The following is a 13,508-nucleotide window of genomic DNA, read 5'->3' on the forward strand; positions in this document are numbered from 1 at the left end:
CTGTGCAAAATTAACAGCCAGAGCAAGGAAGGACAGGGAGATGCGGCTTAAAATGCTGCTATTCGACAAGGCCCTCCAGCCAGACGTGCCGGAGCGGCCGCAGCAGGAGGGACCCTCTGGGGCCCATAAAAGGAAAGCTGCCTCCCTCACCCCATCAGCGCAAAAACGGAGGAAAGTCTCCCCAACCCGATCCCTGCCGGCAGCAACAGTGAGCGGGACGGGAGGAGCGCACAGCCCCCAGCCACAGCAACAGCTGATTGGTGGCGGTACGGAGAGCCACGTGGAGGCGGCTCAGCCTCCGATGATCAAACAGCCGCCCTGTACCGCAGGCAGGGCGGTGGCTAAACAAGCGCCGGTACCGACTGCACCGCAGGCAGCGGCACCGACCCCCGGGGAACCGGCGGTGCAGAGTGCGCAGGCAGGCAGCCTGCAGGCACCGGAGGACACCGCCCGTGCGGTACCGCCCATGAGCGTGCCAAGCGCGGTGCGGACAGGGCCGAGAGCCCCTGCACGTCAGGGGGTGGAGCCGCCCCCTCAAGGGAAGGGGAAGGCTGCACAGAAAACAAGGCACCGCAGCCCCTCTCCAGACAGGGCTGCAGAGCTTCTTTCTCTCAGCCCTCCGCTCATGCTGCAGACTCCAACTAGAAGGCAGGGGTCCCCCCAGCCTACCTGGAGCCCCCGTCTCCATTTTTACAACCAGCCTCGCCCTGGCTGGGACCACCTTCACCCTTCCTGGGGTTTGAGCCGCTGGAATACTATCCAAAATCGCTCTCTCCAGTGTCCCAGGTCTCTCGACGATCTCGCTCCCCCAGACGCAGAGGGTATGCACCAAGGGAGTGGTCTAGGTCACCTTCCCAAGAACAGTGCCCATGCTGCCATGGTCGTCCCTATCACGCGGTCACTGGCAGTCTACCAGGGAAAGATCCCCACAGATGGTCTCGTATCCCCGAGGGCAATCGCGAACGGGGACAGAGACTCAAGTATCTCAGGGGGAACTGGTTATGGAACCCCGAGATTTTCCCTTGCAAGCTTCCAGCGAGTGGATGTACCATCGCCAACAGGAACTGGAAGGGTCCAGAGAGGCGTATCCTAGTGGTTCCTCGCTCTCCTCCCTGGACGAGGCTAAGGCTCCGGGGGACGTCCATCCTCCGGACGCTCTCAAACAGTTTCAAGAGCTGTTTAAAAGGGTGGCTTTCACGCAAGGCATCCAGACAGCAGAGGTGCAAGAGAAACACTATAAGCTCCTCAAAAATCTGAGACCTCCGGCCTCCTCCAAAATAGCAATACCGCTTGATGAAGCAATCTTGGAGTCCGCCACTACGATATGGCAGACCCCTGCGACTATTCCGCCTGTCCACAAGAGAGCGGACAAGAAATACTTCGTGCCGGCGAAGGGCATGGAGTTCCTGTTCAGCCACCCACAGCCAAATTCCTTGGTGGTAGAGTCGTCGCAACAAAGATCAAAGACATCTCAATTCAAGACAGGGGGAACAGACAAACATGCCAAGAAGCTAGAGCTGTTCGGCAGAAAGGTCTACTCCTCCTCCACACTACTGTTGCGAATGGCAAATTACGCAGCGCATCTAACGAACCACAATTTCAACAACTACACTAGGTTAACCTCCCTCATGGACTCGCTTCCAGAGGACAAGAAACCGGTGCTCAAGGCCATCGTGCAAGAAGGCTACGCAGCCTCGAGGACGGGTGTTCAGATCGCCCTGGATGTTGCGGACACAGCAGCATGCTCCACAGCTACGGCAGTGGTGATGCAAATGGAGTCCTGGCTCCAGACTTCGGGTATACCGAAGGATCTGCAGGCAAAGATCGTCGATCTTCCCTTCGACTTGCAGAAGCTGTTTGCTGAATCAACTGACTCGGTCCTTCATTCCAGTAAAGATTCAAGAGCCACACTTAGGACCCTGGGGATTTACACCCCTCCATACAGAAGGAAAAAGTACTACCCTCAACAAAGATGGTACCAGTACCAGCAACAGCGTCCCCAGTACCACAGGGGTTACGAGCAAGGGCAACATCAACAGCACCAGCAGTACAGAACTCCCAGGCGACGTTCACAACAGAGCCATGCGTGCTCGGGGCAGGGCCAAAGGCCACAAGTTTGACACACAGATCCAGGGCTGCACCATCACTACCATCACACAAGGTCATCCGAAGCGGTTATTCCACCATCGCCTCCGACCATTCTACGACCAGTGGCAAAGGATCACCACAGACAAATGGGTGCTGGAGATCATAGCCACGGGGTACGCCATCCCCTTCCAGTCGCTCCCACCGCCACGACCTCCACCCAGGCCCCACCTCCAGGAGGCCTCCCACATAGCGAGGCTCAAGCAGGAGGTAGACCATCTCATGCTCATAGGGGCAGTGGAAAGAGTGCCGGAGCAACTGCAAGGAAAAGGGTTCTACTCGAGGTACTTCCTCACGGAGAAAAAGACAGGAGGCTGGAGGCCCATCTTAGATCTTCGAGGCCTCAACCAGTACCTGCTCAAGCAACGCTTTCGGATGATCACAATCGCCTCCATCCTTACAGCACTAGACGATGGAGATTGGTTCGCAGCCCTTGACTTACAAGACGCATATTTTCACATAACTATCCATCTGGCTCACCGACGATTCCTCCAGTTCATGGTAGGCAAAGAACATTTTCAATACAAGGTCCTACCATTTGGCCTCTCCTCGGCCCCCAGAGTCTTCACCAAGACCTTGGCAGTGGTGTCAGCCTACCTGCACAGACAGGGGGTATTTATATTCCCGTATCTGGACGACTGCTTACTCAAAGGGGCCTCGAAGGAGGAGGTACTACGCATGATACGCGTCATAGCAGGCACGTTCTCTTCACTCGGCCTGGTTATCAATCTGGCAAAATCAAAGATAGACCCCACACAGGACATAGAGTTCATAGGGGCACGCATAAATTCTATTACAGCGAGAGTGTATCTACCAGAGACACGCTTTCGGGCCATCGGCTCCCTCGTGCAAGTCATCACCTTCAGCCCTACGGTGCCGGTTCTGACGTGCTTACAGCTGCTGGGCCACATGGCAGCTGCGACGTTCGTAGTACAGAACGCCAGGTTACACATGCGCAGCATGCAGCACTGGCTGGCGAGCGTATACAAACCGGCAGCACACACCGTTCACAGGGTGGTGTCGCCCACAAAAGAGGTGCGCAAATCCCTGCAATGGTGGGTAAACCCCAAGAACTTGCTAACAGGGGTACCCTTCCACCAACCACAAATATCAGTTTTTCTTCCTTCAGATGCCTCCCTCATAGGGTGGGGAGCACACATGGGCGAAGAGGTGACGCAAGGGCTGTGGTCCTCCACAGAGCAGTCACTGCACATAAATATACTGGAGCTCAGAGCAGTGTTCAACGCCTGCAGACACTTTCGAGACCATATACAAGGCAAAGTAGTCGGGATCAGTACAGACAATACCTCCACCATGTTTTATATAAATCGGCAAGGAGGAGCTCGGTCCCGTGCCTTATGTGCGGAAGCAGTCCGATTGTGGAACTGGTGCATCGCCAACAATATAACCTTGAAAGCCTCGTACTTACCAGGTGCTCACAATGTGAAGGCAGACCAGCTGAGCAGGCGTTTCGCACTCACGCACGAGTGGCAGATCCGTCCCGATCTGCTACGACCGATTTTTCACGCATGGGGCTTTCCCCAGATAGACCTGTTTGCCACTCAACACAACAAGAAGTGCCCACGATTCTGCACCAGGGCAGGCCTGGGACGGGGATCCCTGGGGGATGCATTCACGATCTCCTGGAGGGGTCCCCTGCTATACGCTTTTCCTCCCACAGTGCTGATCCACAAAGTCTTGCAGAAAGCCAGGAGGGAAGGAGCCCGAATGATCCTGATAGTCCCAACGTGGGATCGACAGCAATGGTTCCCCCTACTCCTGCGCATGTCGGACCGTCCACCGATGCCCCTTCCGGTGGCGCTGGATCTGCTCACGCAAGTCCAGGGGTCCATAGTGCATCCGCACCCGCAAGGCCTGCGACTACAAGCGTGGTTAATCCATGGCTTAGCTCCCTAGAGAGCACATGTACGGAGGAAGTGCAACAAGTCCTAGAAAGCAGCAGGAGGACTTCCACCAGGAAGACCTACAAGCAGAAATGGACTCGCTTCACGGCATGGTGTTCTACCAAACAGCTAGCCCCCCTTTCGGTGCCTATACCTGTAATATTAGAGTATTTACTGGACCTCAAGAGAGGAGGACTCTCACTACCCTCGTTAAAGGTCCACCTTGCCACCATTTCGGCGTTCAGACACGAAGAGGAAGGGCACATGGTGTTCGCCCATCCCATGGTTACCAGGTTCCTCAAAGGGTTGGGAAACCTATACCCCCCTCGGAAACCGCTTCCACCTTCATGGAACTTGGACCTGATGCTTAATGCACTAACGGGACCACCGTTCGAGCCTTTGGCCACGGTTTCCCTCTGCCTCCTTACGATAAAGACGACCTTTCTTCTCGCAATCACGTCAGCTCATAGGGTGAGTGAGCTTGCGGCAGTTATGGCAACGCCACCCTGCACTGTTTTTTCCAAGGAGGCGGTAACCATACGGCTGCATCAAGCCTTTGTTCCTAAAGTTTCTTCTGAGTTTCATATTAACGAACCTATTGTTTTACCCTTGTTTTATCCAAAGCCTCATAACTCTAATAAAGAGCGTGCCTACACCTCCTGGATGTGAGGAGGGAGCTAGCCTTCTATATAGACAGGACCAAGTCCTTCCGGAAAATGGATAGACTCCTGGTCTCTCTCGCTCCCAAATCGAAAGGAGAAGGTCTCTCCTCGCAGAGAATCTCGAAGCACATCATATCCTGCATAAAAATGTGCTACGAACTCAAAAAGACTCCTTTACTGGCCACGCCCAGGGCTCATTCCACTCGGGCGGTGGCGGCATCAACAGCCTTTTTCAAGGGCGTTGCGCTAAAAGACATTTGCAGAGCGGCAACCTGGTCATCCTATGACACCTTCGCCAAACATTACGCCCTTCACAGGGTATTCCAAGAGGATACCCGTCTCTCGACAGCGGTCCTCTCGGGGACAAGCTGCACATAATCCGATTACCCTCCTCCTATCTTGGGTTACTGCTGGGTAGTCACCTAATGTGGAGCACCCACGGGGACACTCGAAGAAGAAAGAAAGGTTACTCACCGTAGTAATGGTGGTTCTTCGAGATGTGTCCCCGTGGGTGCTCCACTACCTGCCCATCCTCCCCGCTTCGGATCTCTACTTAGTGTTTTGCAGGAGCATCCAAGGTGGTTGGTCAAGGAACTGGCGGGGACCGGATCGCGCACGTGGCCAGGAGCGTGCAAGGGAGCGGCGCGCGCCGGCGCATGCGCGGTCCGGCAGAAACTGCTTGGAAGATCCAATCTGCGGCGCCGGGTGAGCCCGACACCTAATGTGGAGCACCCACGGGGACACATCTCGAAGAACCACCGTTACTACGGTGAGTAACCTTTCTTTCTCCAGGCCTGTGGGGCTTATTTGGAAACAACAGTGAAGCGTGGGGCTGTATTAGTTTGGCTGCAGAACCGTGCTGTGGTGGGAATCTGCCAAGGTTCCAGAGATAGCATCCGAGCTGCAGCAAAGATAGAGGGATGAAAGAGGAACGTTCCTGGCCTAGATCCCTAGGAATCCCCAAGAGCTCTGGACAGGCCTGGTGAGTATCGCATGGGGATGTTTGGGTCCAGACGAGTGGAATGACATGAGGAGAGTTCTATAGAAATTCTCTTCCCTGTAAACCCCTCCTATCCTGCCTTCTCCCCGGCTAGATTTTACCACAGAGTGTGATGCAAGATCTCAGCTGCAGTGATGACTTTAGTGAAGGGACTGTGGTCTAACTTTGGAAGAACCATGACCAAAATTTGGCCTAGAGACCTATCAAGGGACATGACCATTGCTCCCTATATATCTTCCATCCATGGGTGGAATAAATTTTGTTTTGTGCACCACAGCAGTTGCAGAGGTGTAGAAACACACTCTGCTGGCTGTGGGTGCTCAGCTAATCAGCAGGATAGTCCCTGAATCTCTCCTGGGTGGTTACCCAAGCACTCAGCTTACTGGGAACATTGGACATGACCCTGTGGTTGTAGCGACACAAGAAAAATCAGTACCCATTTTGCAGCTCGAAGAACGAAAATTCCTGAACTGTGTCTAGGCCTGTGCCTAAGCCATTGGTAGTCACATTGTGGTCACACCATTGCTGAATTAGTACATACTAATTTTCCTAAAATATAAGGCCCTCTTTGGGCGTTAAACTGCTAGCACATTGCATGTCTTTTAATATGTTCACCATCCATGGTGCACCAAAGCCAACAGGCATGTCATTTACATCATGGTATCTAAACAATATGGCTCAGTAGACAAGTGATCATCTGGGTGCTAATAATGAACAGGAATCCCAGCCTTCGTTAATGGACGGATATCTGCTATTGTGGAAAATCCTGCCTGTTTCAAAGTCTCTAAAAATAGTGGGGTAAACAAAGGGGACTTAATCCTGACTCTGAGAAACAAATGCCACGTTGGCAGAGGATGAAAGGCTTTCCTTTATTTTAAAACCTCTCTAAAGTCAGAGCCGTGGTTTGCTCCAACATTCAGCCAATTTAATTTGCTATTTCCGAGTAATCATGGTAATGTGCCAAGTCAGCAAAGATGTCATTGGGGTTCTTGCAACTCAGGTTGCAAAAGCAGGCGTTGATCCACATGACTTTCCAGGAAAATCCATTTCCATCCGGGCACTCAAACTTCACCTCAATAGTCTTTGACTTGTATGGGCTGCAGCACCTATTGTCTGTGCAAACACCACAATATTTTGGCCTGTATGTGCTTTTGCTCACACAGCCTGATATGGTGTAGTTCATTGCTTCCTCTGCTCTATACACAGCCAAGCATCTCTTCCCAGGCTAGATTAGGAGACAGGAAAAAGAGAGGCATGTTAATTTTTATTGCTTGATACTCCCATGTCCCTTGCATGTTGCAATTCTCAGAGGAGAGCAGCTGCCAAAGTGGTCAACAATAGAAAACAGTGTAAAATATTGACATTTCCAAATGGCTTCCACTTCACAGAACACATTTGCATTTAAAAGTCTATTTTTTCAAAATGAAGTTTTAAAAATCCAATTTTTAAAATCTTTTTTCCTGTCACTTGTCAGAGAGTGATAAAATCAATAATGTCTAGGGTTCAATCTCCCCACTGCCCTCAATACATTTTTCCCTCGCTCCCCACCCCATCTTTCTGTTTGCTTTCTAATTTTTCAAAACTCCTTCAACTTTGGAAGACCAGATATCTTCGTTTTCTCTCTCTCTCTTTTACTCACCATGTTTCCAAAGTTGGAGACATTTTAAAAAATTAGAATAGGACAAGGAAAACAGGAAACACACAAAGACCAAAAAAGAAACCCAACACCTCACCACTCCTCACTTGGAAAATTTTTCATCTTTGGAAAAACAAATTTTGATTCAAAATGAAACATTGATTTTTTTTTCCATTTCAAATTGTCCCACAGAAAATGACTGAAACATTTAGTCAAATTATCTTTTCTCATGAAAAAAACCTAGTGCTTGATAAAATGCAATGGGAAAACGTCTACTGATAAATTTCAATCATCTCTAATCAGCAGTCACTACCTGCCATGTGAGGTTAGTATTTTTACACCAAATACAGCCGTTACAGAGAGCTTGCACACTTTGAGCCCAGCATAAGCCCTCTTTTCAACATACGAATGTAGGAACTTGCTAACAGTTGCATGCTTTTTGCAACAGCTCTCAAAAAAGAAATATACTTTTTCTTTCCACCCATTTTAAGACCCTGAAATCTCGCAGTTCAGAAGCTGTTCACAAAATGGCAGTTTGTCCTCCATGCATAAAAGCCTTCCATGTGTCATTGCAAAGGTAAATGAAAAGGAAAGCCATCTGTGAGAAAATGCGGATGTGTTCTGCAGAAAACTCGGGTTCAGAGGGCGGAAAAAAAATATTCACAGCTTGTTTTGATTTGTACAACACTGATCCACTTTCTCAAAAGTCAAAAATAAAATGCAAAATCCCCTCCAGTTTCAGGGACTTTTAACCCCCGCCCCCCGCCTTCCAACACTCCTGTTCTCACAGAATATTGCCCACAGCCTCTCTCCTGCAGGTACTGCAGATTTATATGAAGGGCTGCTCCGGGTGGGATGGAGGGTGTGAGGCCCAGGACAACCCCCACCGTCCAAAACTCCAGGCTGAAAGCCCAGGGCAACTTCCCTCACCGTAGGCCCTGCCGCTCCCCTGCTCCACCCCGGCAGCCTGCCTGCTGACCCAACCAACCAGGCCAGGGTTTACCTCGGGCAGGGTGGCGGGTGGCAGCAGTGAACGGTGGAGGAGAAGCAGGACTCAGCAGACCAGGAGGGCACAGCATGGCGTGGCTGAGCAGGCTGCTGCTGGTACCACATAGTGAGTCTAGGGCGTCGTGGGGGAGGCCCCCCCACACTGCTACCTCCACTGCCAAGTGCACCCTGCTCCAGGGAGTCCTCCCCTTCCCGGCCATAGCTGGGTCCTGGAGCAGACGCTCTGCCTCAGCCTAGGGATGTGCTGCCTCTGTTTACATGTGTGGGCTTGCCAGCTCCCTTGTGACAGGCCAGGGGCTCCCAAATGGCAGAGTTTACATTTACACCTATGGAGCGTTCAATATCACCTCTTTTCTGGGGGCTTTTCTACTAGCCCAGTCTAAGGGCACATCTTAAATATACGGAGATACATACCTCATAGAGCTGAAAGGGACCTTGGGAGGCCATTGAGTCCAGGCCCCTGCCCTCTTGGCAGGACCAAGCACCATCCTTTTTTTTTTTTTTTTTTTGTTTTAAAAATCTATTTTTTCCCAGATCCCTAAATGGCCTCCTCAAGGATTACACTCACAACCCCGGATTTACGAGGGCAATGCTCAAACCACTGAGCTATTCCAAGCCTCTGGCATGCTGTGGTTATCTGCAGGGAGCTCCTGGCAGAAATTACTGTAATCTTCCTGTAATGGGAGCTATTTACACCCTGAAACGAAAGAAGAAGGACCCCAGTGGTCCAGGGAGGAGAAATTACACCTATCAGCACCAGCCAGAGTGCATCGAGGCCACAAGCTGTAACTGCTAATCAGTAAGTCTGTGTGTCCTTATTCCCTCTCCCATTCATTGTCAGAAGATCCAACTTCTTTCATTCTCCAAGAGGGAGCTCTCAATCCCCTGCACATGGGCGAGGAGGGGCAGCCAACCAGCGATCTAAAAGGCAAGCTGTAAAAAGGGCCCACCTTAATGTGTTTGGTTATATCCACCTCACAGGGCCGCATGTTACAGAGACGACTCTCTTTTACGAACCGGCATTGGTTGTTGTCATTGGAAATGCGCGTCGAGATCCCCAGCCCGCAGGTTTTTGAGCAGAGGCTCCAGGGTGAGGTGTGACTGATGCAGTTCTTCTGCCAGGCTTCGTTCTCTCCTCCGTAAGCTACAGACCAAATTCCCGGGACATTATTTTATCACACAAACGCCCTTTCTAAAGTTCATTCTAACTGCTGGGCCGACACGCTGAACGACAATGAAATTGAATGGAAAGGGATCTGTTTAATGCTCTGCTCTTTGTTTTGTAATGTTACCATCCCATGGTATGGGGGGCTGTGGTACTCTGTCTGACACCTAGATTGTGCCTACTTTTTGTGGATAAATGTAGCCAGACATGAACCCCCCACTTGGCCTTTTCTTCCTCTCCTCCCCCCACTGGGAGAGACAGAGAGAGAAATAAGCAGGGGAGACAGGTAGCCTTTGATGTCCTGGGAACGCAGGTGTGCTGTCTCGCCCAGCCTCTCTGCTATACACAAAAACCAGACAGTGAATGGGCTAGCTAATGGCCGCCCTTCTGGCTGATCTGGGTAATTGACATGCCTTGATCACGTCCCCAGGAAGAATGGGGAACCCCTGCCCATCACCTCCAAAGGTGCCCAATTGTCCACAATTCACAGGTGCGAATTGAGCCTTGCACCTTCCCTGGGAAACCTGAGGTTCAAAACACATTCCTCCCGATTGGCCACTTAAGACCAGGAAGAAGCGTACGTGACAAAAGCAGTATAAAGGGGCTTGGCAGACCACCCCCCCCGTTGAGTTTCAATCACCTACACCTGCTGGTCAGGTCTGGAATTAACTCCCGAGACTGGGGACACCTGGTTCGTATCTACTTCTTCCCAAGGGATTGAGAGAAAGATTCTGGGTCACACTGGATCTAGGAGGCAGGGGTAAGAATTACACCTATATTACACTTCTTTCCTATAGGAATTGAGGGAAAGACTCTGGTTCCACCAGGTCTAAGAGGCAGGGGTGAAAATCACACCTGCAACGTGCCTTTCTTGTGTACACATTAATTGTATTAGTTTAAGCTAGCTAGTTTGTCTAAAACTTTTCTTAAGTTAAATTGTGTTGTCTCCCCTTTAAAAACCATGAGTACTAACTTGTACTTTAATCATTTGTCTTAGTTAAATTGTTTCTATCTTTGTATAAATAAAAAGTAACTGTTAAAGCCTCTCTAAGTGTAATTTTCCTCTCGCTGCTGTACCCGAACTAAACACAAACCAAAGAACCCAGCCTGCCCTGGCTGCTTAGCGTAGCTGCTGGTGTGGCATCACCCCTTTGCCCCACCAGACCCTTTAGCTGGCACCTGGGCATTGGCTCACAATAGTACCTGGCCTAAGGGAGCCCTTGTCCTAGACAGGGGCTCCCAAAAGCTCTCCTAATACAGATCAGCTGTGGCCACACTTGGCCAAAAGTTCAAAATGGCCATACTAATAGCTACATTGCTAATGAGGTGCTGAACTGAATATTCAGCACTTCATCAGCATTCGCATGTTTCCAGCCACACCGCTTCGAAAGCGCCGCTTTTGAACGCTTGCGGCTCGGTGCGGCTACACAGGGGTCCTTTTCAAATGGACCCCACACATTTCGAAATCCCCTTATTCCCCTCCGCTGTGAGGAATAAGGAGATTTCGAAGTTGGCGGGGTTCTTTTGCAAAGAACCCCCATCTGGACGAGCTGCATGGGAGCGAAATGAGGCAATTTCAAACAGCCATGGCCGCCGGCATGCTAATGAGGCGCTGAATATGCATTTCAGCGCCTCATTAGTAATCTTCAATTTGGCCATTTGCATGGCCATTTTAAAGTTTTGTGCCAGGATAGACACAGCCATAGTGTAACAATGGAAACAGGCGCCAGTCAGCATTGGCATGAGATGAGATTTCAGCTTATTGTGAAGACGTAATTCTGTACTGATTCGGCTGACTCATTTTCACACAGAATGGCCCACAGACTCTGTGCAGGGCTGCAGTAAGCCAGAGCCTTTCATTGCTAGTGAGAGTGAGGAAATTGCATTAACCACAGCAGAAGAGGCAAGAGGGGAAGAAGGCCTGGAGCTGAGAACTTAGGCGACACCCAAATTCTCAGTGGGGTCAGGGATTAATGTATTTATAAACGCAGTTTGCAGCACTTGGGCTGGTAATACAGCACAGCCTATGGGCCCCAACGAAGAGAGAAGACACATTGTGCTTGGTCCTGTACAAACACAGAGTAAGAAACAGTCCCTTCCCTGAAGAATGTTTTTTCTAAATGGACAAGACAGACAAAGGCTATATTTGCAGAACTAAATGACTTGCCTAAGGTCACACAAGGACTTGGACAGAGCCAGAGTCTGAACCCAGATCCAGAGACCCATCCAAGATCTTAGCCACACTTTACTGTGCTCCAGGGTTGTTTGATGAGCACAAAGGCTGTGGCCACACTAGCCCCTCCTTTTGGAAGGGGCATAGTAATAAGGGATTTTGGCAGATGCTAATGAGGTGTTGACATGAATATGCAGTGCCTCATTAGCATAATGGCTGCCGCAGCAAGTTGAAAGTGCCGCTTTCAAAATGTACTGCGCTCGTGCAGCTGGGGGCCTTTTGAAATGACCCCCTGATTTCAAAAGCCCTTATTCCCATTTGGTTTTGAAAGGCCCTGGGCTACATGGGCAATGTGCGTTCCACAAGTGGCACTGTCAAAGTGCGCATGGCTGCCATTATGCTAATTAGCGCCTCATTAGCATCTGCCAAAGTATCTCATTACCTTGTGTGGCCATAGCCAAAGGGTTTCCTGGTCGTTAGTACACAAGTCTAGGGCATAGGAAACTTGGAGTGAAGTCTTTCCTTTGCTGCAGACTTACTGTGTAACCTTGAGCAAGTCTCTCTGTGCCTCAGTTTCCCATCTGTACAATGGAGAGACTAGCACTATCTTACCTCACCTGGGAGTCAAGAGGATAAATAGACTAAAAACTATGAGGCATTATCAGTACTTAAGGTAGCTTTGTGCTGCCACTGCTCTGCCTATTTTCTCAGCTAACCTGCATTAGCTGGGCCTCGTGCAATCCAACCTTTCACAGCAGGATGCTCCATACACTCTCGCTGGCAGGTTGGTCTGAAATGGTGCTGGGCCAGTGCACGGGGCCTGCAGCACCAGTATGCTGTGGCAGGTCTCAGCAGCAGAATGCAGTGTTGCGAGGGCTAACTGGAGGGAGGGGCCCAGCACTGCTGTTTGGAGCCAAGCTGTGCCAAAGCTCAGTTTATGGGGTGCATGTTAGGGTGCTAATCCCAGTGAGGATTGGCTCAGCATCCCGGGCTGCAGGGCTTCAGCCTGCTTCTGTGTCTCTTTACACTGGAGTGGGAGGGTAATTTCTGATCCAGCTAGTGTGCTAGGAACTGAAGTGGAGGCAGGGCAGTGTGAATGGCAGGAGGGAGTAGCTGCTCAAATATGGTCTGGTCTGAGACCCAGGACCCTGGGAGTGACAGCTCCGGCGCTGACCTACTCTTAGATTCAGATGCCTGAATGTGACATGGGCAGAGCTAAAGAAGGCAGAGGCCTATCGCACTCTCCCAGGGTTAGCCGTACTAGCACCACGCCTTCCTCCCCTCCTGCCTCTTTTGCTGTGGTTAATGCAATTGTCAGTAGCCCTTGAGCATTTTGCAACCTGTCCAGTAGCTGTGCTGCAGGGCGTGAACACAGCAGAGGCCTGCACGTAGCACACTCTGCAGTGTGTTTACACAGTACTTTCTCTGCCTGACTTGCAGAGGATTAAAAAAAACCCAATAGTCCTGCAGAACTTTAAAGACTAAAAATATTTATGAGGTGATGAACTTTCATGGGACAGACCCACTTCTCCAGATCTGGGGAATAACTGTCTGTCCCACGAAAGCTCATCATCTAATAAATTAAAAAAGCAATCCTGTAGCACTTTAAATACTAACACAATAATATATTAGGTGATGAGCTTAAATTACTTGGTTAGTCTTTAAAGGGCTACGGGACTGGTTTTTTGTTTTGTGAAGACACAGACTAACACTGCTACCTCTGAGACATAGAATAGAAGTGTGAGGCAGCTGCCAGCTAGGGTACTTAAATTTTTCGAGCAGGCTGCAGAGACCGATCTTTTAGCTCCAGTACAG

At 50.4% G+C, this 13,508-nt stretch overlaps 1 protein-coding gene across 1 annotated transcript in view; it reads right to left on the reverse strand.

Annotated features, from left to right (window-relative positions):
• Positions 1-5,485: 5,485 nt before the first annotated feature.
• The window catches only part of CCN4 (cellular communication network factor 4), a 61,957-nt gene continuing 53,934 nt past the window's right edge, over positions 5,486-13,508 (reverse strand). Inside the window, exons 4-5 of the mRNA XM_074985607.1 lie at positions 9,306-9,499; positions 5,486-6,936 (exon numbers count right to left, since the gene is read on the reverse strand). Of these exons, the coding sequence (XP_074841708.1) occupies positions 6,637-6,936; positions 9,306-9,499 (494 nt within the window). The 3' untranslated portion in view covers positions 5,486-6,636. The remainder of the gene's footprint in view (positions 6,937-9,305; positions 9,500-13,508) is intronic.

This window comes from Carettochelys insculpta, chromosome 2 (genome assembly GCF_033958435.1).
Source record: "Carettochelys insculpta isolate YL-2023 chromosome 2, ASM3395843v1, whole genome shotgun sequence".
Classification (NCBI taxonomy): Eukaryota; Metazoa; Chordata; order Testudines; family Carettochelyidae; genus Carettochelys; species Carettochelys insculpta.